General features: G+C 43.9%; 1 protein-coding gene across 1 annotated transcript in view; it reads right to left on the minus strand.

Moving 5' to 3' along the window:
* The window catches only part of LOC120985300 (kielin cysteine rich BMP regulator), a 149601-nt gene that overhangs the window by 79867 nt on the left and 43263 nt on the right, over positions 1-26471 (minus strand). The window contains exons 7-9 of the mRNA XM_040413498.1: positions 22383-22479; positions 14111-14178; positions 12050-12220 (exon numbers count right to left, since the gene is read on the minus strand). Of these exons, the coding sequence (XP_040269432.1) occupies positions 12050-12220; positions 14111-14178; positions 22383-22479 (336 nt within the window). The remainder of the gene's footprint in view (positions 1-12049; positions 12221-14110; positions 14179-22382; positions 22480-26471) is intronic.

Below are 26471 nucleotides of genomic sequence, written 5' to 3' on the forward strand. Positions count from 1 at the left end.
GCAGCGGCGCTCCAGCAGTGCCGCGGCTTTCTCACTGTTTAGCGCAGGCCCAGTGACGTCACGACTAGTATCAACTGGCCTGGGCGGGGCTAAGCTCCATTCATATGAACTGCGGGTGTCGGACCCCCACCGATCAGATGCTGATGATCTATCCAGAGGATAGATCATCAGTTTAAACAAACTGCAGAACCCCTTTAACCCCTTCAGGACACAGCCTTATTTCACCTTAAGGACCAGGCCATTTTTTGCAAATCTGACCAGTGTCACTTTATGTGGTGATAACTTTAAAACGCTTTTATTTAGCCAGGCCATTCTGAGATTGTTTTTTCGTCACATATTGTACTTCATGACACTGGTAAAATTGAGTCAAAAAAAATCTTTTTTATTTATAAAAAAAATACAAAATTTACCAAAATTTTGGAAAAATTTGCAAATTTCTAACTTTAAATTTCTCTACTTCTACAGGGAGTGCAGAATTATTAGGCAAGTTGTATTTTTGAGGATTAATTTTATTATTGAACAACAACCATGTTCTCAATGAACCCAAAAAACTCATTAATATCAAAGCTGAATATTTTTGGAAGTAGTTTTTAGTTTGTTTTTAGTTTTAGCTATTTTAGGGGGATATCTGTGTGTGCAGGTGACTATTACTGTGCATAATTATTAGGCAACTTAACAAAAAACAAATATATACCCATTTCAATTATTTATTTTTACCAGTGAAACCAATATAACATCTCAACATTCACAAATATACATTTCTGACATTCAAAAACAAAACAAAAACAAATCAGTGACCAATATAGCCACCTTTCTTCGCAAGGACACTCAAAAGCCTGCCATCCATGGATTCTGTCAGTGTTTTGATCTGTTCACCATCAACATTGCGTGCAGCAGCAACCACAGCCTCCCAGACACTGTTCAGAGAGGTGTACTGTTTTCCCTTCTTGTAAATCTCACATTTGATGATGGACCACAGGTTCTCAATGGGGTTCAGATCAGGTGAACAAGGAGGCCATGTCATTAGATTTTCTTCTTTTATACCCTTTCTTGCCAGCCACACTGTGGAGTACTTGGACGCGTGTGATGGAGCATTGTCCTGCATGAAAATCATGTTTTTCTTGAAGGATGCAGACTTCTTCCTGTACCACTGCTTGAATAAGGTGTCTTCCAGAAACTGGCAGTAGGACTGGGAGTTGAGCTTGACTCCATCCTCAACCCGAAAAGGCCCCACAAGCTCATCTTTGATGATACCAGCCCAAACCAGTACTCCACCTCCACCTTGCTGGCGTCTGAGTCGGACTGGAGCTCTCTGCCCTTTACCAATCCAGCCACGGGCCCATCCAGACTCACTCTCATTTCATCAGTCCATAAAACCTTAGAAAAATCAGTCTTGAGATATTTCTTGGCCCAGTCTTGATGTTTCAGCTTGTGTGTCTTGTTCAGTGGTGGTCGTCTTTCAGCCTTTCTTACCTTGGCCATGTCTCTGAGTATTGCACACCTTGTGCTTTTGGGCACTCCAGTGATGTTGCAGCTCTGAAATATGGCCAAACTGGTGGCAAGTGGCATCTTGGCAGCTGCACGCTTGACTTTTCTCAGTTCATAGGCAGTTATTTTGCGCCTTGGTTTTTCCACACGCTTCTTGCGACCCTGTTGACTATTTTGAATGAAACGCTTGATTGTTCGATGATCACGCTTCAGAAGCTTTGCAATTTTAAGAGTGCTGCATCCCTCTGCAAGATATCTCACTATTTTTGACTTTTCTGAGCCTGTCAAGTCCTTCTTTTGACCCATTTTGCCAAAGGAAAGGAAGTTGCCTAATAATTATGCACACCTAATATAGGGTGTTGATGTCATTAGACCACACCCCTTCTCATTACAGAGATGCACATCACCTAATATGCTCAATTGGTAGTAGGCTTTCGAGCCTATACAACTTGGAGTAAGACAACATGCATAAAGAGGATGATGTGGTCAAAATACTCATTTGCCTAATAATTCTGCACGCAGTGTACAATACATAGTAATAACTCCAAAAATAGTTATTAATTTACATACCCCATATGTCTACTTCATGTTTGGATCATTTTGGGAATGATATTTTATTTTTTGGGGATGTTACAAGGCTTAGAAGTTTAGAAGCAAATCTTGAAATTTTCAAAAACCCAATTTTTAGGGACCAGTTTAGGTCTGAAGTCACTTTGCGAGGCTTACATAATAGAAACCACCCAAAAATGACCCCATTCTATAAACTACACCCCTCAAGGTATTCAAAACTGATTTTACAAACTTTGTTAACCCTTTAGGTGTTCCACAAGAATTAATGGAAAATAGAGATACAATTTAAAAATGTAACTTTTTTGGCAGATTTTCCATTTTAATAATTTTTTTCCAGTTACAAAGCAAGGGTTAACAGCCAAACCAAACTCAATTTTTATGGCCCTGATTCTGTAGTTTACAGAAACACCCCATATGTGGTCGTAAACTGCTGTACGGGCACACGGCAGGGCGCAGAAGGAAAGGAATGCCATACGGTTTTTGGAAGGCAGGTTTTGCTGGACTGTTTTTTTTGACACCATGTCCCATTTGAATCCCCCCTGATGCACCCCTAGAGTAGAAACTCAAAAAAAAAAGACCCCATCTAAGAAACTACACCCCTCAATGTATTCAAAACTGATTTTACAAACGTAGTTAACCCTTTAGGTGTTCCACAAGAATTAATGGAAAATTTAGATACAATTTCAAAATTTCACTTTTTTGGCAGATTTTCCATTTTAATAATTTTTTTCCAGTTACAAAGCAAGGGTTAACAGCCAAACCAAACTCAATATTTATGGCCCTGATTCTGTAGTTTACAGAAACACCCCATATGTGGTCATAAACCGCTGTATGGGCACACGGCAGGGCGCAGAAGGAAAGGAATGCCATACGGTTTTTGGAAGGCAGATTTTGCTGGACTGTTTTTTTTTGACACCATGTCCCATTTGAAGCCCCCCTGATGCACCCCTAGAGTACAAACTCCATAAAAGTGATCCCATCTAAGAAACTACACCCCTCAAGGTATTCAAAACTGATTTTATAAACGTTGTTAACCCTTTAGGTGTTCCACAAGAGTTATTGGCAAATGGAGATGAAATTTCTGAATTTCAATTTTTGGGAAAATTTTCCATTTTAATCCATTTTTCCCAGTAACAAAGCAAGGGTTAACAGCCAAACAAAATTCAATATTTATGGCCCTGATTCTGTACTTTACAGAAACACCCCATATGTGGTCGTAAACTGCTGTACGGGCACACGGCAGGGCGCAGAAGGAAAGGAATGCCATACGGTTTTTGGAAGGCAGATTTTGCTGGACTGTTTTTTTTGACACCATGTCCCATTTGAAGCCCCCTGATGCACCCCTAGAGTAGAAACTCCAAAAAAGTGACCCCATTTTAGAAACTACGGGATAGGGTGGCAGTATTGTTGGTACTAGTTTAGGGTACATATGATTTTTGGTTGCTCTATATTACACTTTTTGTAAGGCAAGGTAACAAGAAATAGCTGTTTTGGCACCGTTTTTATTTTTTGTTATTTACAACATTCATCTGACAGGTTAGATCATGTGATATTTTTATAGACCAGGTTGTCACATATGCAGCTATACCTAATATGTATACTTTTTTTTTATTTATGTAAGTTTTACACAATGTTTTCATTTTTGAAGCAAAAAAAATCATGTTTTAGTGTTTCCATAGTCTGAGAGCCATAATTTTTTCAGTTTTTCGGCGATTACCTTGGGTAGGGTATGATTTTTGCGGGATGAGATGACGGTTTGATTGGCACTATTTTGGGGAGCATATGATTTTTTGATCGCTTGCTATTACATTTTTTGTGATGTAAGGTGACAAAAAATGGTTTATTTAGCACAGTTTTTATTTTTTATTTTTTACGGTGTTCATCTGAGGGGTTAGGTCATGTGAAATTTTTATAGAGCCGGTCTATACGGACGCGGCGATACCTAATATGTATACTTTTTTTTTATTTATGTAAGTTTTACACAATAACAGCTTTTTTAAAACAAAAAAAATCATGTTTTAGTGTCTCCATATTCTGAGCCATATTTTTTTTATTTTTTGGGCGATTGTCTCAGGTAGGGGCTCATTTTTTGCGGAATGAGGTGACGGTTAGATTGGTACTATTCTGGTGGGTAAACGCCTTTTTGATCGCTTGCTGTTGTACTTTTTGTGATGAAAGGTGATAAAAAAAATGGTTTATTTAGCACAGTTTTTATTTTTTATTTTTTACGGTGTTCATCTGAGGGGTTAGGTCATGTGATATTTTTATAGAGCCAGTCGATACGGACGCGGCGATACCTAATATGTATACTTTTTTTTTCCCCCCTATTTTTTACCAATTTTTTTTAACTTTATTTGGGGAAAATGACATTTTTGTTTATTTTCACTTGAAACTTTAAATTTTTTTGGGTTGAAAACTTTATTTTTTTAACTTTTTTTTTCACTTTATTTTTTGTCCCACTTTGGGATTTGAACTTTTGGGGGTCTAATCCTTTACAATGCATTCTAATACTTCTGTATTGGAATGCATTGGCTGTATGAGTAATACTGTGTGTATTACTCATACAGCTTCCGGCCTGTGAGATCCAGGGGGCTGGATCTCACAGGCTCGTCACCGGAAGGCAGCGCAATGCCTTCCTTAGGCATCGCGCTGCCTTCCATGCCATCGGGTCCCCCCTACAGCCAAATGGGGACCCGAAGGCACCGCCGCCAGCAGCCGAAATTGACCTACGGTTTGCGGCGATCGCTGACACGGGGGGGTTACGGGACCCCCCCGCGCATTTAGCCAGGGTGCCTGCTCAATGATTTCAGCAGGCACCGGGTTCCGATCACCGCCCGCCGGGTGGCGGTGATCGGAAATACACAGGACGTACCCGTACGCCCTGTGTCCTTAAGTACCAGGACATCAGGGCGTACCGGTACGCCCTGTGTCCTGAAGAGGTTAAGTATGAACTTTTTTAGTTTCTCAGAGGTCATTGTGCCGTTTCTAGATAAAGATGTAGAAATTGTTAAAGAGGGGTTTTCTAATATGTTTTTCTAATTAAACAGGGAGCAGGGGCATTGTATAATATATACAAAAAAACTTGCACTGCGGAATATGTTGGCACTATATAAATAAAGATTATTATTATTATTTAAAACTTGCCTTTAAAATGTCCTCCTGCTCCTCTGCCACTGTTCTTGTGCCCCCCTGCTTCAATCCCTGTTGAGCCTGTATTCATATTGTCACATTCATAGTTCACGTGACTGCTGCAGCCGTTAGCTGGTCTCAGTGGTTACATGTGTATGAATGGCAGTGATTGGCTGTAGCATTATGTAAACAATGACATGTGACCCAACAGAGATCTAGGCCTGAAGACCACCGGCATGGGAACAGCAGGGGACATTTTAGAGGTGAGTACAGATTTTGTATTTTTTCTATGTCCACTACTGCATGCCTAATTTCAAAAAGTATTAGAGAGCCCCTTTGTTAATGAAGACCTGTCACCTCTCCTGACATCATCTGCTAGTAACTACTTGCATTCCCCATGTAGCAACAATGCTGGACCATCTTTTCAATAAATGTCCACCTGTGTGTTACCAGTTGGAGGGGGGGGGGGGGGGGGGGCTGGTCTCCTTGCACAGTCTGACACTATCCAATCAGTGCTGCCAGTAGCAGTATGTGCAGGGAACCCCCCCCCCCCCCCCCAACTGGTAACACTGAGATGGGTCTTTAGTCTTTATTGCAGTCTGCTAGCAATTCATTCATACATTTCTAGTAGGAATAGCAGCAGAATGGCAAAACACAGAGTCAAAAGAATAGATGCTCCAGAGTACAGTTTCAGGAGAGGCGATAGGTCCTCCTCAAAAAGGCTTGCAGTATACTTTAACCTCTTAAGGACACATGACGTACCGGTACGTCATGATGTCCTGGTACTTAAGGACACATGACGTACCGGTACGTCATGTGTTGTTCCGATCACTGCCGCCCGGCCGGCAGTGATCGGAACCCGGTGCCTGCTCAAATCATTGAGCAGGCACCTAGGCTAAATGCGCGGGGGGGTCCCGTGACCCCCCCATGTCGGCGATCGCGGCAAACCGCAGGTCAATTCAGACCTGCGTTTTGCTGCGATTTCTGCAGTTTCAGAAACTTTATATGCCTAAAAAAAGTTTTATTCACCCCCCCTGCACCCCCGAATGATTTTTATGGTGGCGGGAGGTGCAGGGGGAGGGTTGCGGGCAGTGTGGGCGGTGCGGGAGGCGGGCGGTGCAGCAGGCGGGATCGCGATCCCCCGCCCGCCTCCCCTTGAAAATTCATTGGTGTTCAGTGGGTATACCAGGGTGCCAGCACATTGCTGGCACCCTGGTATAAACGGCTGACATCTGCGATGCGATGTCAGCCGTTTAACCCTTTCCATACAGCGGTCCGTACGGACCGCTGTATGGAAAAGGTTAACAGCGCAGGGAGCTCCCTCCCTCTCCCATCGGGGGGCTGCTGTGCCTTTGCAGCCCCCCGATGGAGAGGGAGAGAGCCCCCAGACAGTCCCCCGAGAGATCCCCTCCTTACCCTTCCCCGTCTGCGAAGTTCTGAGCAGACGGGGAAGGTTCCCATGGCAACAGGACGCCTCTCAGGCGTCCTGCTGTCCATGGTGCTGAACAGATCTGTGCTGAAAGGCATAGATCTGTTCAGTGTAAGTAAAATACAGTGCAGTACAATATATATTGTTCTGTACTGTATTATACAGACATCAGACCCACTGGATCTTCAAGAACCAAGTGGGTCTGGGTCAAAAAAAAGTGAATAAAAGTGAAAAAAAAGTAAAAATAAAAAAACACATTTATCACTGATAAAAAATGAAAAAAATAAAATTCCCTACACATGTTTGGTATCGCCGCGTCCGTAACGACCTGATCTATAAAACGGTCATGTTACTTTACCCGAACGGTGAACACCATAAAAATAAAAAACTATGATGAAATTGAAATTTTGCCCACCTTACTTCCCAAAAAAAGTAATAAAAGTGATCAAAAAAGTCGCATGTACGCCAAAATTGTAACAATCAAACCGTCATCTAATCCCGCAAAAATCATACCCTACCCAAGATAATCGCCCAAAAACTGAAAAAACTATGGCTCTTAGACTATGGAGACACTAAAACATCATTTTTTTTGTTTCAAAAATGAAATCATTGTGTAAAACTTACATAAATAAAAAAAAAGTATACATATTAGGTATCGCCGCGTCCGTATCGCCCGGCTCTATAAAAATATCACATGATCTAACCCCTCAGATGACCACCGTAAAAAAATAAAAATAAAAACGGTGTAAAAAAAGCCATTTTTTGTCATCTTACGTCACAAAAAGTGTAATAGCAAGCAATCAAAAAGTCATATGCACCCCAAAATAGATGCCAATCAAACCGTCATCTCATCCCGCAAAAAATGAGACCCTACTTAAGATAATCGCCCAAAAACTGAAAAAACTATGGCTCTTAGACTATGGAGACACTAAAACATTTTTTGGGTTTTAAAAATGAAATCATTGTGTAAAACTTACATAAATAAAAAAAATTGTATACATATTAGGTATCGCCGCGTCCGTGACAACCTGCTCTATAAAATTACCACATGATCTAACCTGTCAGATGAATGTTGTAAATAACAAAAAAAAAACGGTGCCAAAAAAGCTATTTCTTGTTACCTTGCCGCACAAAAAGTGTAATATAGAGCAACCAAAAATCATATGTACCCTAAACTAGTACCAACAAAACTGCCACCCTATCCCGTAGTTTCTAAAATGGGGTCACTTTTTTGGAGTTTCTACTCTAGGGGTGCATCAGGGGGGGCTTCAAATGGGACATGGTGTAAAAAAAACAGTCCAGCAAAACCTGCCTTCCAAAAACCATATGGTGTTCCTTTCCTTCTGCGCCCTGCCGTGTGCCCGTACAGTGGTTTACGACCACATATGGGGTGTTTCTGTAAACTACAGAATTAGGGCCATAAATAATGAGTTTTGTTTGGCTGTTAACCCTTGCTTTGTAACTGGAAAAAAAATATTAAAATGGAAAATCTGCCAAAAAAGTGAAATTTTGAAATTGTATCTCTATTTTCCATTAAATCTTGTGCAACACCTAAAGGGTTAACAAAGTTTGTAAAATCAGTTTTGAATACCTTGAGGGGTGTAGTTTCTTAGATGGGGTCACTTTTATGGAGTTTATAATCTAGGGGTGCATCAGGGGGGCTTCAAATGGGACATGGTGTCAAAAAACAGTCCAGCAAAATCAGCCCTCCAAAAACCAAACGGCGCACCTTTCACTCTACGCCCCGCTGTGTGCCCGTACAGTAGTTTACGGCCACATATTGGGTGTTTCTGTAAACAGCAGAGTCAGGGCAATAAAGATACAGTCTTGTTTGGCTGTTAACCCTTGCTTTGTTAGTGGGAAAAAATGGGTTAAAATGGAAAATTAGGCAAAAAAATGAAATTCTCAAATTTCTTCGCCATTTGCCAATAACTCTTGTGCAACACCTAAAGGGTTAACGACGTATGTAAAATCAGTTTTGAATACCTTGAGGGGTGTAGTTTCTTAGATGGGGTCACTTTTAGGGAGTTTCTCCTCTAGGGGTGCATCAGGGGGCTTCAAATGGGACATGGTGTAAATAAACCAGTCCAGCAAAATCAGCCCTCCAAAAACCATACGGCGCACCTTTCCCTCTACGCCCCGCTGTGTGGCCGTACAGTAGTTTACGGCCACATATTGGGTGTTTCTGTAAACGGCAGAGTCAGGGCAATAAAGATACAGTCTTGTTTGGCTGTTAACCCTTGGTTTGTTAGTGGAAAAAATGGGTTAAAATGAAAAATTAGACAGAAAAATGAAATTCTCAAATTTCCTCCCCATTTGCCAATAACTCTTGTGCAACACCTAAAGGGTTAACAACGTATGCAAAATCAGTTTTGAATACCTTGAGGGGTGTAGTTTCTTAGATGGGGTCATTTTTGGGTGGTTTCTATAATGTAAGCCTTGCAAAGTGACTTGAGACCTGAACTGGTCCCTAAAAATTGAGTTTTTGTAAATTTCTGAAAAATTTCAAGATTTGCTTCTAAACTTCTAAGCCTTATAACATCCCCAAAAAATAAAATATCATTCCCAAAACAATTCAAACATGAAGTAGACATATGGGGAATGTAAAGTCATCACAATTTTTGGGGGTATTACTATGTATTACAGAAGTAGAGAAACTGAAACTTTGAAATTTGCAAATTTTTCCAAATTTTTGTTAAATTAGGTATTTTTTGGTGCAAAAAAAAATATTTTTTTTGACTCCATTTTACCAGTGTCATGAAGTACAATATGTGACGAAAAAACAATCTCAGAACGGCCTGGATAAGTCAAAGCGTTTTAAAGTTATCAGCACTTAAAGGGACTCTGGTCAGATTTTCAAAAAATGGCCTGGTCCTAAGGTGTAAAAAGGCTGTGTCCTTAAGGGGTTAAAGGGAACCTGTAACTGGGATTTTGGGTATAGAGCTGAGGACATGGGTGTCTAGATGGCCGTTAGCACATCCGCAATACCCAGTCCCCATAGCTCTGTGTGCTTTTATTGTGTAAAAAAACCGATTTGATACATATGCAAATTAACCTGAGATGAGTCAGAGCTTGAAAATATGACTCTTCTCTGGTCACACAAGTAAGATATGACTCTTTTATGCTAATTTGTATATGTATCAAATCATTTTTTTTTACACAATAAAAGCACACAGAGCTATGGGGACTGGGTATTGCGGATGTGCTAGCGGCCATCTAGCAGCCCATGTCCTCAGCTCTATACACAAAATTCCGGTGACAGGTTCCCTTTAACTTTACTTTTTCAATGGTTTTTGTTAAGTGTCAGCCTAAAATTTGCTGCAGCTCTATATTTAACGAGTTAAGTTCCTTTATTTTATACTTTCATCTATACAATTTTGCTACAGTAACCAGTACAGGGAGTGCAGAATTATTAGGCAAGTTGTATTTTTGAGGATTAATTTTATTATTGAACAACAACCATGTTCTCAATGAACCCAAAAAACTCATTAATATCAAAGCTGAATATTTTTGGAAGTAGTTTTTAGTTTGTTTTTAGTTTTAGCTATTTTAGGGGGATATCTGTGTGTGCAGGTGACTATTACTGTGCATAATTATTAGGCAACTTAACAAAAAACAAATATATACCCATTTCAATTATTTATTTTTACCAGTGAAACCAATATAACATCTCAACATTCACAAATATACATTTCTGACATTCAAAAACAAAACAAAAACAAATCAGTGACCAATATAGCCACCTTTCTTTGCAAGGACACTCAAAAGCCTGCCATCCATGGATTCTGTCAGTGTTTTGATCTGTTCACCATCAACATTGTGTGCAGCAGCAACCACAGCCTCCCAGACACTGTTCAGAGAGGTGTACTGTTTTCCCTCCTTGTAAATCTCACATTTGATGATGGACCACAGGTTCTCAATGGGGTTCAGATCAGGTGAACAAGGAGGCCATGTCATTAGATTTTCTTCTTTTATACCCTTTCTTGCCAGCCACGCTGTGGAGTACTTGGACACGTGTGATGGAGCATTGTCCTGCATGAAAATCATGTTTTTCTTGAAGGATGCAGACTTCTTCCTGTACCACTGCTTGAAGAAGGTGTCTTCCAGAAACTGGCAGTAGGACTGGGAGTTGAGCTTGACTCCATCCTCAACCCGAAAAGGCCCCACAAGCTCATCTTTGATGATACCAGCCCAAACCAGTACTCCACCTCCACCTTGCTGGCGTCTGAGTCGGACTGGAGCTCTCTGCCCTTTACCAATCCAGCCACAGGCCCATCCATCTGGCCCATCAAGACTCACTCTCATTTCATCAGTCCATAAAACCTTAGAAAAATCAGTCTTGAGATATTTCTTGGCCCAGTCTTGACGTTTCAGCTTGTGTGTCTTGTTCAGTGGTGGTCGTCTTTCAGCCTTTCTTACCTTGGCCATGTCTCTGAGTATTGCACACCTTGTGCTTTTGGGCACTCCAGTGATGTTGCAGCTCTGAAATATGGCCAAACTGGTGGCAAGTGGCATCTTGGCAGCTGCACGCTTGACTTTTCTCAGTTCATGGGCAGTTATTTTGCGCCTTGGTTTTTCCACACGCTTCTTGCGACCCTGTTGACTATTTTGAATGAAACGCTTGATTGTTCGATGATCACGCTTCAGAAGCTTTGCAATTTTAAGAGTGCTGCATCCCTCTGCAAGATATCTCACTATTTTTGACTTTTCTGAGCCTGTCAAGTCCTTCTTTTGACCCATTTTGCCAAAGGAAAGGAAGTTGCCTAATAATTATGCACACCTAATATAGGGTGTTGATGTCATTAGACCACACCCCTTCTCATTACAGAGATGCACATCACCTAATATGCTTAATTGGTAGTAGGCTTTCGAGCCTATACAGCTTGGAGTAAGACAACATGCATAAAGAGGATGATGTGGTCAAAATAATTCTGCACTCCCTGTATTGAAGTCTGTCTTTAGATCTGTACATTTGCACATGTATCTCGGTTACTCTTTGCCTGTGTGTCTATGTAGAGTATATGTCCTATTTCTCCTTTGTGTAGTACAGTATACCCTCCTCTTTACATCTGTAACTCTATCTGTCCTGTTCCCTTTCTTTTGCTGCTTGTATATGTGTAACGCCCCGAGTGGCATTACCACACCTACGCCGTGTTTCTGTCTGGGTATGCAATCTCAATGTAATTTTATACATTTATTCCAGGTCCCATATATTGTGCATTTCTAAAAGGACCCTAGTCGCACGTACGGGCGTTGCATATGTTTCCTATTTCTAGGTCTCTGCCATTATAAAAGGGATGAAACCATCAGAGCTTGTGACCTTCAAGCATATTATGTAAATCATTAAGGTGACAGATTACTGCTCCATATTATAGCAGAGATCCAGTCTGTGACAGTCATGCACACTACATAAACCCTTGGTATCATACTTACCTTGCATGTGCAAGTGGTACACAGATCTGGTTGGAACCTTTCACCATTCCTCAGAACCTGTCCATGGTACTGGCAGCTAACGCATTCTGGGCAGCACTTTCCAGGTGGAGTGAAAGGATGCTCACAAGTGATGGTGTCACATATTGCGGAGATGCACTTCACAGAGCCTCCCTGTTGTGTGAAATCATAATCGAACAATGTACTGAATGTAAGAACCAAAACAGGAAGCTGTAGATTATCCACCTGCACTGTGAATGTTTACATGGTGTGTTCAATAAAAACATGGTAAAATTTAATTCTTTGTGTGTTAGTTTAAGCAGACTGTGATTGTCTATTGTTGTGACCTAGATGAAGATCAGATCACATTTTATGACCAATTTGTGCAGAAATCCATATCATTCCAAAGGGTTCACATACTTTTTCTTGCAACTGTATTAGGGACTTAGAGTTGAACGAACACCTAGATGTTCGGGGAGTTCGGCTGAACTTTAAAAAAAAGTTCGGGTTCGGTACCCGAACTTGATCCGAACTTGGACCCGAACCTGAACCCCATTAAAGTCAATGGGTACCCGAACTTCACTTTATTATTTTCCGTTATAACATTGTTATAACGGAAAATAGTAGTATTAGCTTTTTCAGATCTGAGTTTTCACTATCGTGAAAACTCAGATCCAACAGTATATTCTAACACAGAGGCGTTCCCATGGTGATGGGGACGCTTCAAGCTAGAATATACTAAGAACTGTGTACATAACTGCCCCCTGCTGTCTGGCAGCACCCGATCTCTTACAGGGGGCTGTGATCCGCACAATTAACCCCTCAGGTGCCGCACCTGAGGGGTTAATTGTGCGGATCTCAGCCCCCTGTAAGAGATCGGGTGCTGCCAGGCAGCAGGGGCCAGACCCCCCCTCCCTCCCTCCCCAGTATTAAAATCATTGGTGGCCAGTGTGGCCCCCCCACCCCCTTTATTAAAATCATTTGTGGTTAGTGCGGCCCCCCCCTATTAAAATCATTGGTGTCCAGTGCGGCCTCCCCTCTCCCCCCCCTAATTAAAATCATTGGTTATCAACCCCCCCCATCATTGACAGGCCTGTGCTATAAGCAATGCGCCGTACAGACCTTTCACTTACCAGTAGGAGGAGCGCAGGCCGGCCACAGACAGCGCATGTAAGTATAATGCTGCTAAAAGTGCTAAGTAACCATGGCAGCCAGGACTGCAGTAGCGTCCTGGCTGCCATGGTAACCGATCGGAGCCCCAGCGATTAAACTGGGACTCCGATCGGAACTGCCGCTCCGCTGCCACCAATGATGGGGGTGGGGGTGCCGCACTAGCCACCAATGTTTTTAATAGGGGGTGGGGGGGCCGCACTAGCCACCAATGATTTTAATAGGAAGGGGGTGGGGGGGCCGCACTGGCCACCAATGATTTTCATACTGGGGAGGGAGGGGGGCCGCACTGGCCACCAATGATTTTAATACTGAGGAGGGAGGGGGGTCTGACCCCCTGCTGCCTGGCAGCACCTGATCTCTTACAGGGGGCTGTGATCCGCACAATTAACCCCTCAGGTGCGGCACCTGAGGGGTTAATTGTGCGGATCACAGCCCCCTGTAAGAGATTAGGGGTTGCCAGGCAGCAGGGGGCCGTTATGTCCACAGTTCTCAGTATATTGTAACTTGAAGCGTCTCCATCACCATGGGAACGTCTCTGTGTTAGAATATACTGTTGGATCTGAGTTTTCACGATCAAACTCAAATCCGATGGTATATTCTAACATAGAGGCGTTCCCATGGTGATGGGGACAATTCAAGTTAAAATATACCATCGGATTGGAGAAAACTCCGATCAGATGGTATATTAATATTACCCGAACACCGAACCGGAACTTTTACTGAAATGTTCGGGTTCGCTCAACCCTTTTAGGGACCTTTCCACATTCAAATAAGGCTGAGTGTGAATGTGCACAGCTTTATCACAAAGGACATTCATGGAGTGGTAAATATCAATGATTCTAACTAGCAAAATACATATTTTAATAAAGATGACTTTTCTCTATACGTTACCTGACAAGTACAGCTTATACATAAATCCTTCTTCCATGTTTCTCCATCTAGGTGACCATCAGAGCAGCCTAAAATAAAAACAAAAAGTGTGATTTGCAATATCAACGCTAATGAACCCTAGAGGAATTCACTCCATTTGTTGAAAAGGATTTACTGGGGTCCGACAATAACAGCCTGGTGTAATTAAAGGTGAATTTTATAGCAAAATATACCAATCCAATCTATTCCCTTATTTACAGCTGTAAGAAATAGAAAGTGAACCCTTTGGAATTACTTATTTCTGCATTTATTGCCAATATAATTAAGTCTCATTGTTATCTAAGCCACAATTATAGACAAACACTGTCTAACTAAACTGATAACGCACAAACAGTTGTACAATTTCAACAATCTATCAATGAAGAAGATTAGATGGAATGTGTGGGTTTAACCGATGATTTGGCCATTAAAGGCACACAACCCCTTGTTACTGACAAATCTGTTCTTCACATTAAAGATTGGCAAGTGTAAACTATGGCTCTATGGCAGTGCTTCTCAAATAGTGGGGCGCGCCCCCCAGGGGGGGCGCCAGCCTCCGTAAAGGGGGGCTCGTTCAGGGCCTGCCTTTGGGGTGTGCGAATTTCTTCTGTATAATGCCGGCAGGCAGGCCGGGCGGCCGGCGCGTCCCTCAGTGATGTCACGTGCCTGCGCCGCCTGCTTTATGAATGAAGCAGGCGGCGCAGACAAGTGACGTCACTGAGGGACGGGCCGGCCGCCCGGCCTGCCTGCCGGCATTATACAGAAGAAATTCGGATATAGTGAGGGGGGCATGTTTAATAACTTTAAACGGCGGCGGGCACACGGAATCTGTGGATGGCACAGTTAAGGGGTGGGGGTCTGTGGATGGCACTGTTATGGGCTGGGGGGGGCACTGTGGATGGCACTGTTATGGGGTGGGGGGTCTGTGGATGGCACATATATAACAGTGCCAGCCACAGATCCACCTGTAACAGTGCCAGCCACAGATCCCCCCATAAGTGTCCATCATCCACAGATCCCACCATAAGTGTCTGTCATCCACAGATCCCCCCATAAGTGTCCGTCATCCACAGATCCCCCCATAAGTGTCCGTCATCCACAGATCCCCCCATAAGTGTCCGTCATCCACAGATCCCCCCATAAGTGTGTGTCCGATCCACATTTTTTTCTTTTTTTATTCTCTTATACGTTAATAAGGATACAGTGTTATGCAGAGGTGTACTTATAACAATTTTATAGACAAATGATACTATTTACAGTCGCGCGGGGGGCGCAAAATGTTTTCTTCTTCCTAGGGGGGGCATGACAGAAAATAATTGAGAAGCACTGCTCTATGGCAACAAATTTCGTTCATGAAAGGAGGCTGGCTGCTGCGGTCCAAAAAAAATCCAGTCTCCTGATTTGCTGAGACCACCTTCTGGAAAACTGTTGCATGGATAGATGAGCGAAAAGTGGAACTTTTTATCACAAATGTACAAGTCATCTCAACTGTGAGGCATGGTAGAGGGAGTATCATGTCCAGAAGCCTTTGATCATTGAGGAAACAATGAATTCTAAGTTGTGTGAAAACTAGTGATGATCGAGCATGCTCGCCTAACACAAGTTCGGCTTGAGCATCTCTATGCTCGGCACATGGTGGTATTCTGCCGAATACTGCATGTGCTCGAGCGCAATGCTTGAGTCTCCGCCCCGCATGTTTCTTGGCTGCTACGCAGCCAATAAACGTGAAGCTATGTACTGCCCTCACTGTAATGCCGTAGCCATATTGGCTGCTGGCATTACAGTTATTGGCTGGCCGGAACGCGTCATCGGGGCTATATAGCACCCGATGACGCATGTTCGGCTCATTTTTAGTCAGGGAGAGCTGTGCTGAGGAAGGGACAGACAGTGTAGGGAGTGATTTAGGAATATTTTTACTACCGAAACTTTTCAGAGACCAAAAAGTCCTTTTAAGGACTATTGTTGTGTGTGGCAGCAGCAATATCTTTTTTTAGCGCAAACTGCGCTAAATAGCTAAAACTTTACAGACCCAAAAGTCCTTCTAAGGACTAAATAGCGTACAATAGTTAGGCTGCTGCAGACAGCGACATTAGCTGTGCCACATCTCCAGTGTAAAGTCTGCGCATCCCAAAAAAATCCGTGACTTCCAGTGTACTTTTTCCATAGACGGTGTCCGCTGCAGACATTAGCTGCGCCACATCTCCAGTGTAAGGCAACTTTCACACTTGCGTTTGGTGCGGATCCGTCATGGATCTGCACAAACGCATCCGTTCAGATAATACAACCGCATGCATCCGTTCAGAACGGATAAGTTTGTCTTATCTTTAACATAGCCAAAACGGATCCGTCTTGAACACCATTGAAAGTCAATGGGGAATGGATTCTTTTTTTATTGTTCCATATTGTGTCAGTGACAATGGATCCATTTGGCCCAGTTTCGGCAGACGGACACCAAAACGCTGCAAGCAGGTGGAACGGAGCCAAACTGAGCCAAACTGATGCATTCTGAGCGGATTCTTATCCATTCAGAATGCATTAAGGGCAAAACTGATCTGTTTTGGACCGCTTGTGAGAGCCTAAAGTGTGCGCATCCAAAAAATACCTGTGACATCCAGTGTACTTTTTCAATAGACGGTGTCCGCTGCGGACAGTGATATTACCTGGGGTACATCTCCAGTGTAAAGTGTGCGCTTAAAAAATGTATCTGTGACATACAGTGTACTTTTTACGTAGACGCTTCGGACAGTGACATTACCAGTGGTACCTCTCCTGTATAACGTTTCCTCATCCCAAATACCTGTGACATTCCCTGTAATTTTTTATTAGCCGCTGGTGACAGCATTGACATTATCTGCGGGATATCTCCTGTGTGATGTTTCCACATCGCAAATACCTATTTAAATTTTTTTTGCGTATACACTTCCAAATCCTACTCTACTGTACATGTGACATACTTTCAAGCATATATGATATTTAATATGAAGAAGGCGAGCAGTAAGGGACGGGGAAGTGGCCGTGATGCTGATGATGCACTCAGAGGCCGTGGCCCTGGGCTCGTTGAAACTGGGCCTTTTGCCAGAGCACAAGAAAAACAATCATCCACGATACCTAGCTTCATGTCCCAGTTTGCACGGCGGCGCAGGACACCACTCTTGAAGTCAGACCAGTGCGACCAGCAGATAATGCTTCCAATCGCTTAAGCACCACCCTGTCTTCCACCAAGTCCAGTCTCAGTAGCCAAGAGTCTGCTTAACACAATCCTCACCCTGATCCTCCTTCCTCCCACCATGGAGAGTCTGGGCAAACAAGTGATCACACACTCGGATATTTCGAGGAGCTATTTTCTGCGCCTTTCCTTGATTTGGCCCTCTCGCCAAGCACGCTTGAAGAGGGACAGATCTTGTGCCCTGATTCCCAAACTCTTGAGCATCACCAGTCACAAGAAGATGATGGTGGGGGAACAGCAATTACTGTTTAATGAGGTGGATGACGATGAGACACAGTTGCCAATAAGTCAACGGCAATTACTGTCTCAAGAGGTTGATGAAGAGGATGAGACAGTTGTCAATCACTAAGGTTGTGGTTAGGTCAACAAGTCAAGAGGAGGAGCAGAGTGAGGAAGTGGAAGAGGAGGTGGTGGACGATGAAGTCACTGACCCAACCTGGGAAGGTGGAAAGTCGAGAGAGGACAGCAGTACAGAGGCGGAGCGATCTGCTGCACCGCAACAGGCTGGAAGAGGCAGTGGGGTGGCAAAAGGGAGAAGGCACGGAGCACCCTCTTGCAGAAATCTTCCTTGCAAAGGGTAGGTGTTCGGCAGTATGGCGCTTTTTTGGGGAAAGTGCGGACGACAAAAGAATAGTAGTTTGCAACCTGTGCCATACCAAAATGAGTCGGGGCATGAACACTAGCAACCTCACCACCACCAGCATGATCCGCCACATGGCATCCAAGCACCGTAATAAGTGGGCCAAACGCCTGGGTCCACAGTCTGTGTCTGCGGGTCACACCACTGCCTCCTCTTTACCTGTGTTACGTGCTGGCCAATCCCCTGTCGAAGGTGCAGGCCCGGATACCTCCCACCCTGCACCTGGACCTTCGCAAGCACCATCAGCGACCACATGCACTACCGTGTCCCAGCGCAGCGTACAAATGTTCTTACCCCATGCATTTGAACGCGAGCGCAAATACCCAGCCAGCCACCCACCCACAGGCCATAGTACCAAATGCGCAACTTTCCAAATTACTGGCCTTGGAAATGTTGCCATTTAGGCTTGTGGACACTGAGGCCTTCCACAGTCTGATGTTGGCAGCCGTCCTGCGTTACGCAGTCCCCTGCCGCCACTATTTTTCAAGGTGTGCCATGCCCGCCTTACCCCAACATGTGTCCTGTAACATCACACGTGCCCTGACCAGCGCAGTTACTGGGAAGGTCAACTTAACCGCGGACACATGGACAAGTGCATTCGGCCAGGGACGCTACATTTCCCTGACCGCACACTGGGTGAACGCTGTGGAGGCCGGGAGCGAGTCGTACCGTGGGATGGCACAGGTCCTAATGACACCAAGGATTGCGGCCCCTAATTCCATCAGGGTTTCCTCCACCACCGACGTTAGTGGCTCCAACCCCCACTTCTCCTCCTCCGCCTCCTCCTCCATTCCACCTCAGAATTATCCTCTTTCAGCACCAGTCAGCTATTAATCGGTAGTGCTGAAGCTAATCTGCTTAGGTCACAAACAACACACTGCCGCAGAGCTGTGGCAAGGAATAAGAGACCAGACTGAGCCACTCAACCTAGAACCAGGCATGGTTGTGTCTGATAATTGCCGTAACTTGGTGGCGACTTTGGAGCTCGGCAAGCTCAGACACATCTCATCCCTAGCCCAACTTTGTGGTTCAGCAGTTTCTCAAAACCTACCCCAATTTGCCTGAGATACTGTTGAGGGTGCGCTGCGTGTGTGCACATTTCCTCAAGTCATCGACAGCTTTAGCCGGTCTGTCAACGCTGCAGCAGCACTGGAAATTGCCAGCTCACCGGCTGTTGTGCGACGTGAGCATGCGCTGGAACTCCACGTTCCACATGTTGGCCAGGCTTTGTGAGCAGCAGAGGGCAGTAGTGGAATATCAGCTGCAACATGGTTGTCGCCTTTCCAGTCAGTTTCCGCTATTCACAAGCGACAAGTGGGCATGGATGTCTGATCTCTGTGAGGTTTTACAAAACTTTGAGGAATCCTCAGAGATGGTGAGCGGCGATAACGCTATTATCAGCGTAACCATCCCACTTCTGTGTCTACTCAAACGTTCGCTGCTCACAATTAAGGATGACGCTTTGCATGTGGAAGAAGTGGAAATGGGGAAAGACATTACACAGGGTGATAGCCAGACCACCCTCAGTTCGTCTTCTCAGCGCGAATTGGATGATGAAGAGGAGGAGAAGCAGGAGACGGTTGCCTCCACTACAGAGGGTAGTACCCATGGAAGTTTAATTCCATCTGTTCAGAGTGGATAGGCAGAAGAGGAGGAATAGAATGAGGAGATTGAGAGTCATCCTCCTGATGACGACAGCGAAGTCTTGCCTGTTGGTACTCTGGTACACATGGCTGACTTCATGTTAGGCTGCCTTTCCAGTGACCCGTGCATTATACGCATTTTAGACAACACTGATTATTGGTTGTTCACCCTTCTCGAACCCCGCTACAAAGAGAACTTCTCATCTCTCATTCCTCCGGTGGAGAGGACAAGCAAGATGGTGCAATACCAGAAGGTCCTTGTTGAAAAATTGCTCCAAAAATTTCTGTCTGACAACGCTGGTGGCAGAGTTCGTAGTTCCTTGGGCAACTGAGGGGGGGGGGGGGGAGAAGGCGAACACACAGCAGTTCCAACAGAGGCAGGGCAACACTCTCCAAAGCCTGGGACAGTTTCATGACACCCCACCAGCACCCTCACCATGATGCACGGCCTACTGTGACAGGGAGGGAGAAATTTTGGAAGATGGTGAAGGAGTACATAGCAGACCATGTCAGCGTCCTCAATGATCCCTCAGTTCCTTACAACTACTGGGTGTCCAAGCAGGACACGTGGCACGAACTGGCGCTCTATGCCTTGGAGGTGCTGGCCTGCCCTGCCGCCAGCATTTTGTCTGAGCGGGTATTTAGTGCTGCCGGTGGCATTATAACAGATAAGCGTATCCGCCTGTCAACTGAAAATGCTGACAGGTTGACTATTATAAAAATGAACAAGGCCTGGATTGACCATGACTTCTCGACTCCACCAGAGGCTGAACATAAAGGCACTTTATATGTGTTATTTATAATGTACTGAATACACTGTATTCCCATGGACCCCTTCCACCACAAAAAAGGGTATATGGATGAATCTTCCTTTTCTCATCCTCCTCCTCCTCTTCCATCATATCAACATGCTTATTTGTCGCATTTAATGCCTTTGCATATATGCCCTTCGCATATAATGTTTTACAGGGTCAGCTGACCTGCAGGCCCTCGCATATAATTTTTTAGAGGGTCAGCTCAGCTGCAGGCCGTCGCATATATAGTTTTTTAGAGGGTCAGATCACCAGCAGGCCCTCACCTACAATCTTTTACAGGGTCAGCTCACCTGCAGGACCTCGTATATAATGTTTTACAGGGTCAGCTCACCAGCAGGCCCGCACCTAAAATCTTTTCCAGGGTCAGCTCACCTTCAGGCTGTCGTATATAATGTTTTACAGGGTCCGCTCACCTGCAGGCCCTCGCATATAATGTTTTACAGGGTCAGCTCACCAGCAGGCCTGCACCTAAAATCTTTTACAGGGTCAGCTCACTGCAGGCCCTTGCATATTGTTTTTTAGAGGGTCAGCTCACAAGCAGGCCATTACCTACAATCTTTTACAGGGTCAGCTCGCCTGCAGGTCAGCACCTAAAATCTTTTACAGGGTCAGCTCACCTGCAGGCCCTCGCATATAATTGTTTAGAGGGTCAGGTCACCAGCAGGCCATCAATCATAATTTTTCAAGGGTGTATGATTCCCTCCTTTATGTGTAATAAAGGGTGTATTGGAGCGCCGGTTCCTTGTAATTCTTGACAGCCCTTTCACTTAGTGCATAGGCTTTATGAGTGTAGGAGTCCCACTACCTAAACAATTGTACCACAATGTGAACGAGGCCTCCTTTATGTGATATACAGGTTGTATCGGAGTGCCTCTTCCTTGTACTTTTTCGCAGTACTTGCACTTTATATACAAGTAAATATACAGGAAAGAATGTTTCCTAACAATTTTTCCTCCGTCTAAAATTGATTTTATCTTCGGTTTTGTGCGTATTATTGTCAGTCTGTAAAAGTGGCGTACTACTCGTTCCCAGCAGCAACCTGGGAGTCCAAGATGCATCCAGACATCCCCCCCTATGCTGTTCCCAAACGATTTCAGTGGTGTTTCCATCAATTTCTGACCTTTTCCGGTGAACCAGACACCCTCTTCTCTTCAGAGCAGGGGGTGCCTGGTTTAATGCTCGGGTTCTCCCATTGACTTCCATTGTGCTCGGTAGCTCGGTAGAGCACCTGAGCATTCCGAGGTGATCGGCCCGAGCTCCCGAGCACTATGGTGCTCGATCAACACTAGTGAAAACGTTTTATAGATGAATGTAAAGGCAGGAGTCCCGACAGCACAAGCGGAAGAGACTGAGTGATGTAACAAAACAATGACACACAACACACAAGTAAATGAACTAAATGGTTGAAAAAGACTTGTGTTTGAGATGCTGCTTCATGGCCTAAAGAGGGCTGTGCACACAAGGCACTCTAGACATATTGAAGAACTGAAACACATCTACAGGGAGGAATTATCCAGAATTCCTCCTCAATGTTGTGCAAATCTTAGTTGCTCAGACAAGAAATGTTTAGTAGGGTGATTGCTGCTAAAGGGGAATCTAGAGGTTATTTCATGTAAAGGGTTTACTTACCTTTTCTCCCTGTACTGTGAATTTTTACTCAGTGTGCTCAATAAAAGAAATGAATGGTACAAATGTGTGTTATTAGTTTAGCTACATTGTCTTATGTTTGTCTACAACTGTGACCTACATAACAATCATAACACATTATATTAATAATCGATGCAGAAATCCAGAGAATTTCAAAGAGTTCATTTACTTTTTCTTGTAACTGTGTAATGCGAGCATTCCTACTTAAAGAGATTGTCTCATGAAGACGATCCCCATACATATGCCCCGATAGGGCATATATATACAATAAAGCATTACCCACCTCTTACACAGCGAGGGCAACATTCACCGGGTGGCGTCACTGGATGAGCACATTCTAATGGGGGGCAAGTCTTTTGGGTGCACGTGACTTCTCCATTCTAAACAGAAACAATCCATTTTGTACTATTTGACAGGTGACATGATGGTTATTTACAAAATGTATCACTGTTAGGCCCCTTTCACACGGGCGAGTATTCCGCGCGGGTGCAATGCGTGAGGTGAACGCATTGCACCCGCACTGAATCCGGACCCATTCATTTTTATGGGGCTGTGCACATGAGCGTTGATTTTCACGCATCACTTCTGCGTTGCGTGTAAATCGCAGCATGCTCTATATTGTGCGATTTCCACGCAACGCAGGCCCCATAGAAGTGAATGGGGCTGCGTGAAAATCGCAAGCATCCGCAAGCAAGTGCGGATGCGGTGCGATTTTCACGCACGGTTGCTAGGAGACGATCGGGATGGAGACCCAATCATTTTATTATTTTTCTTTATAACATGGTTATAAGGGAAAATAATAGCATTCTGAATACAGAATGCATTGTACAATAGTGCTGGAGGGGTTAAAAAATAAAATAAAAATTTAACTCACCTTAATCCACTTGTTCGCGCAGCCCGGCTTCTCTTCTGTCTCCTTCTTTGCTGATTGCAGGAAAAGGACCTGTGGTGACGTCACTCCGGTCATCACATGATCCATCACATGATCCATCACCATGGTAAAAGATCATGTGATGGACCATGTGATGACCGGAGTGACATCACCACAGGTCCTTTTCCTGCAATCAGCAAAGAAGGAGACAGAAGCTGCGTGAACAAGTGGATTAAGGTGAGTTTAATTATTTTTTTATTGTTTTTTAACCCATCCAGAACTATTGTACCATGCATTCTGTATTCAGAATGCTATTATTTTCCCTTATAACCATGTTATAAGGGAAAATAATACAATGTACACAACCCTGATCACAAACCCGAACTTCTGTTTTACACTCGCGTGTAAAAATCGTGCATTTTCCCGCAACGCACCCGCCTCTTATCCGGGCCAAAAATATGACGCCTGTGTGAAAGAGGCCTTAGTATTAGCACCATGTTATTGTGGCTTGCTTTATACCAACATAGACAAAGAAGACAAATAGTTTACAGGAAAGGTCTTCCAACTGTAATCACTCTGCATAGGAGAGTTTAACGAGACTGGCCAATTTAGGTCATTGATGGCATATCACTAGTGATGTGCTATCAATGTCATATAGGTGTGGGTTCCTACCTAGAGAATAGAGCCCCTGAAATAAAGGAAAGCACACCACGTATGAGTGGCATGCTCTCTATTCATTGCTATGGGCATTCCAAAAATAGCCGAACAAGTGAGCTCTGCTATTTTCGGAAGTTCCGTATCTGTGAATGGAGAGCTTATCCTGCATGTGCAGCCGCCTCTCTGTTCACCACTATGAGAGTGTCAGAAATATCCGAATCAGTGCTCGGCTATTTGTGGAATTTCCATGGTGGTGAATAGAGGGTGGCCACACATGAGGAGCTGCCCTCTATTGGCCACTCATATCCCAGTTACACCTCAGAGAACCGATGTTCACAGATCATAAACACTTGTACGGTACCCTAGACCTGGGGCTATCAGTAAATGTCATGTTGTGTTGTTATGCTTTGCCAAGGAAAATAAACTGTCGGATGATATGCAGAATGTAAAAGTAAATTCCTCATTAAAAGTGCCCTATCTGACCCAGGAAGAAGTACAGCGGCGTCTTAAAAAGATTAAATTAGACACATCGCCAGGACCGAATTGCATACACACCCGTATTCTAAGAGAATTAAGTAATGTCATAGCCAGACCTTTATTTCTGATATTTGCAGACTCTATACTGACAGGGAATGTTCCACAGGATTGGCGCATAGCAAATGTGGTGCCAATATTCAAAAAGGGTTCAAAAACAGAGCCCAGGAACTATAGGCCGGTAAGTTTAACATCTGTCGTGGGTAAACTGTTTGAAGGTTTTCTAAGAGATGCTATCTTGGAGCACCTCAATGAAAATAAGCAAATAACGCCATATCAGCATGGCTTTATGAGGGATCGGTAATTTCAAACTAATTTATGTGAGGAGGTAAGTTCTAGACTTGACAGCGGCGAATCAATGGATGTCGTATGTCTGGACTTCTCCAAAGCATTTGACACTGTACCACATAAAAGGTTAGTATATAAAATTAGAATGCTTGGACTGGGGGAAAATGTCTGTATGTGGGTAAGTAACTGGCTCAATTATAGAAACAGAGGGTGGTTATTAACGGTACACACTCAGATTGGGTCACTGTCACTAGTGGAGTACCTCAGGGGTCAGTATTGGGCCCTATTCTCTTCAATATATTTATTAATGATCTTGTAGAAGGCTTGCATAGTAAAATATACATTTTTGCAGATGACACTAAACTGTGTAAACTAATTGACACGGAAGAGGACAGTATACTACTACAGAGGCATCTGGATAGATTGGAGGCTTAGGGAGAGAAGTGGCAGATGAGGTTTAACACTGATAAATGTAAAGTTATGCACATGGGAAGGAATAATGCAAGTCACCAGTACATACTAAATGTTAAAACACTGGGTAACACTGACATGGAAAAGGACCTAGGAATTTTGGTGAACAGCAAATTAAGCTGTAGAAACCAGTGTCAGGCAGCTGCTGCCCAGGCCAATAAGATAAGGGGTTGCATCAAAAGGGACGTAGATGCCCGTGATGAGAACATACAGTACAGTACTGCTACCACTCTACAAATCGCTAGTCAGACCACACATGGAGTACTGTGTACAATTCTGGGCTCCTGTGAACAAGGCATAGCAGAGCTGGAGAGGGTCCAGAGGAGGGCAACTAAAGTAATAACTGGAATGGGTGGACTACAGTATCCTGAAAGATTATCAACATTAAGGTTATTCACTTTAGGAAAAAGACGACTGAGGGGAGATTTAATAACTATGTATAAATATATTAGGGGTCAGTACAGAGATCTATCCCATCATCTATTTATCCCCAGGACTGTGACTGTGACGAGGGGACATCCTCTGTGTCTGGAGGAAAGAAGGTTTGTACACAAACATAGAAAAGGATTCTTTACGGTAAGAGCAGTGAGACTATGGAACTCTCTGCCTGAGGAGGTGGTGATGGTGAGTACAATAAAGGAATTCAAGAGGGGCCTGGATGTATTTCTGGAGTGTAATAATATTACAGGCTATAGCTACTAGAGAGGGGTCGTTGATCCAGGGAGTTATTCTGATTGCCTGATTGGACTCGGTAAGGAATTTTTTTCCCCCTAAGTGGGGAAAATTGGCTTCTACCTCACAGTTGTTTTTTGTTGCCTTCCTCTGGATCAACTTGCAGGATAACAGGCCGAACTGGATGGACAAAGGTCTTTTTTTGGTCTTATAAACTATGTTACTATGTTATGTTATGTTATATAAGTACACCAGCATGAAGAAGTATAGTTGGCAAGGACAGGGTTAACCACCATGTTCCTCACCTCTTGGTAGGAGTGGCATTAAGAGGTATAGTTGGCAAGGAATGGTCTGGCCCTGCTACCTTCCAAGAGCGGGAGTTCTAGTTAGGATTGTGAGGCGGAAGGAAACACGTCCAACTGCTCCTCGTCGTAGGGATCAGGAAGAAAACCCACTCTCAAAGGCTATAGCATGCTTAGTCAGCAGAGTGACCAGCAAGCACAATGTTACAGACCCTGCTGCAGGTGAGGGATGATGGTTCACCCAAAATTACATCCAGGCCAGACCAACTCAAAGCCTGCATTACAAAATAGATACCTATACCCACATGCGCCAGCTGTTAGCCAGAAGTTCCAGTGACATCCATCAGCAAGACAGCACATCAAAGGTGCCATAAAACTGCCACTTATCCAGCTACTATACCTCATCAACTGGGGGGCAGAAATTGCACTTTGTACCTCCTACTGACAGATGTACCACAAGTTCTAGAGAGAGACTTTTATCCTTTTACTTTTGGCCTGAGTTTTTAATTCACCTTTCCTATACACTGTTCTCCAGGGAGCAACGCCCTGAGAGAGTACATCGTGACACAACATCTCA

Source organism: Bufo bufo, chromosome 1, assembly GCF_905171765.1.
Source record: "Bufo bufo chromosome 1, aBufBuf1.1, whole genome shotgun sequence".
NCBI lineage: Eukaryota > Metazoa > Chordata > Amphibia > Anura > Bufonidae > Bufo > Bufo bufo.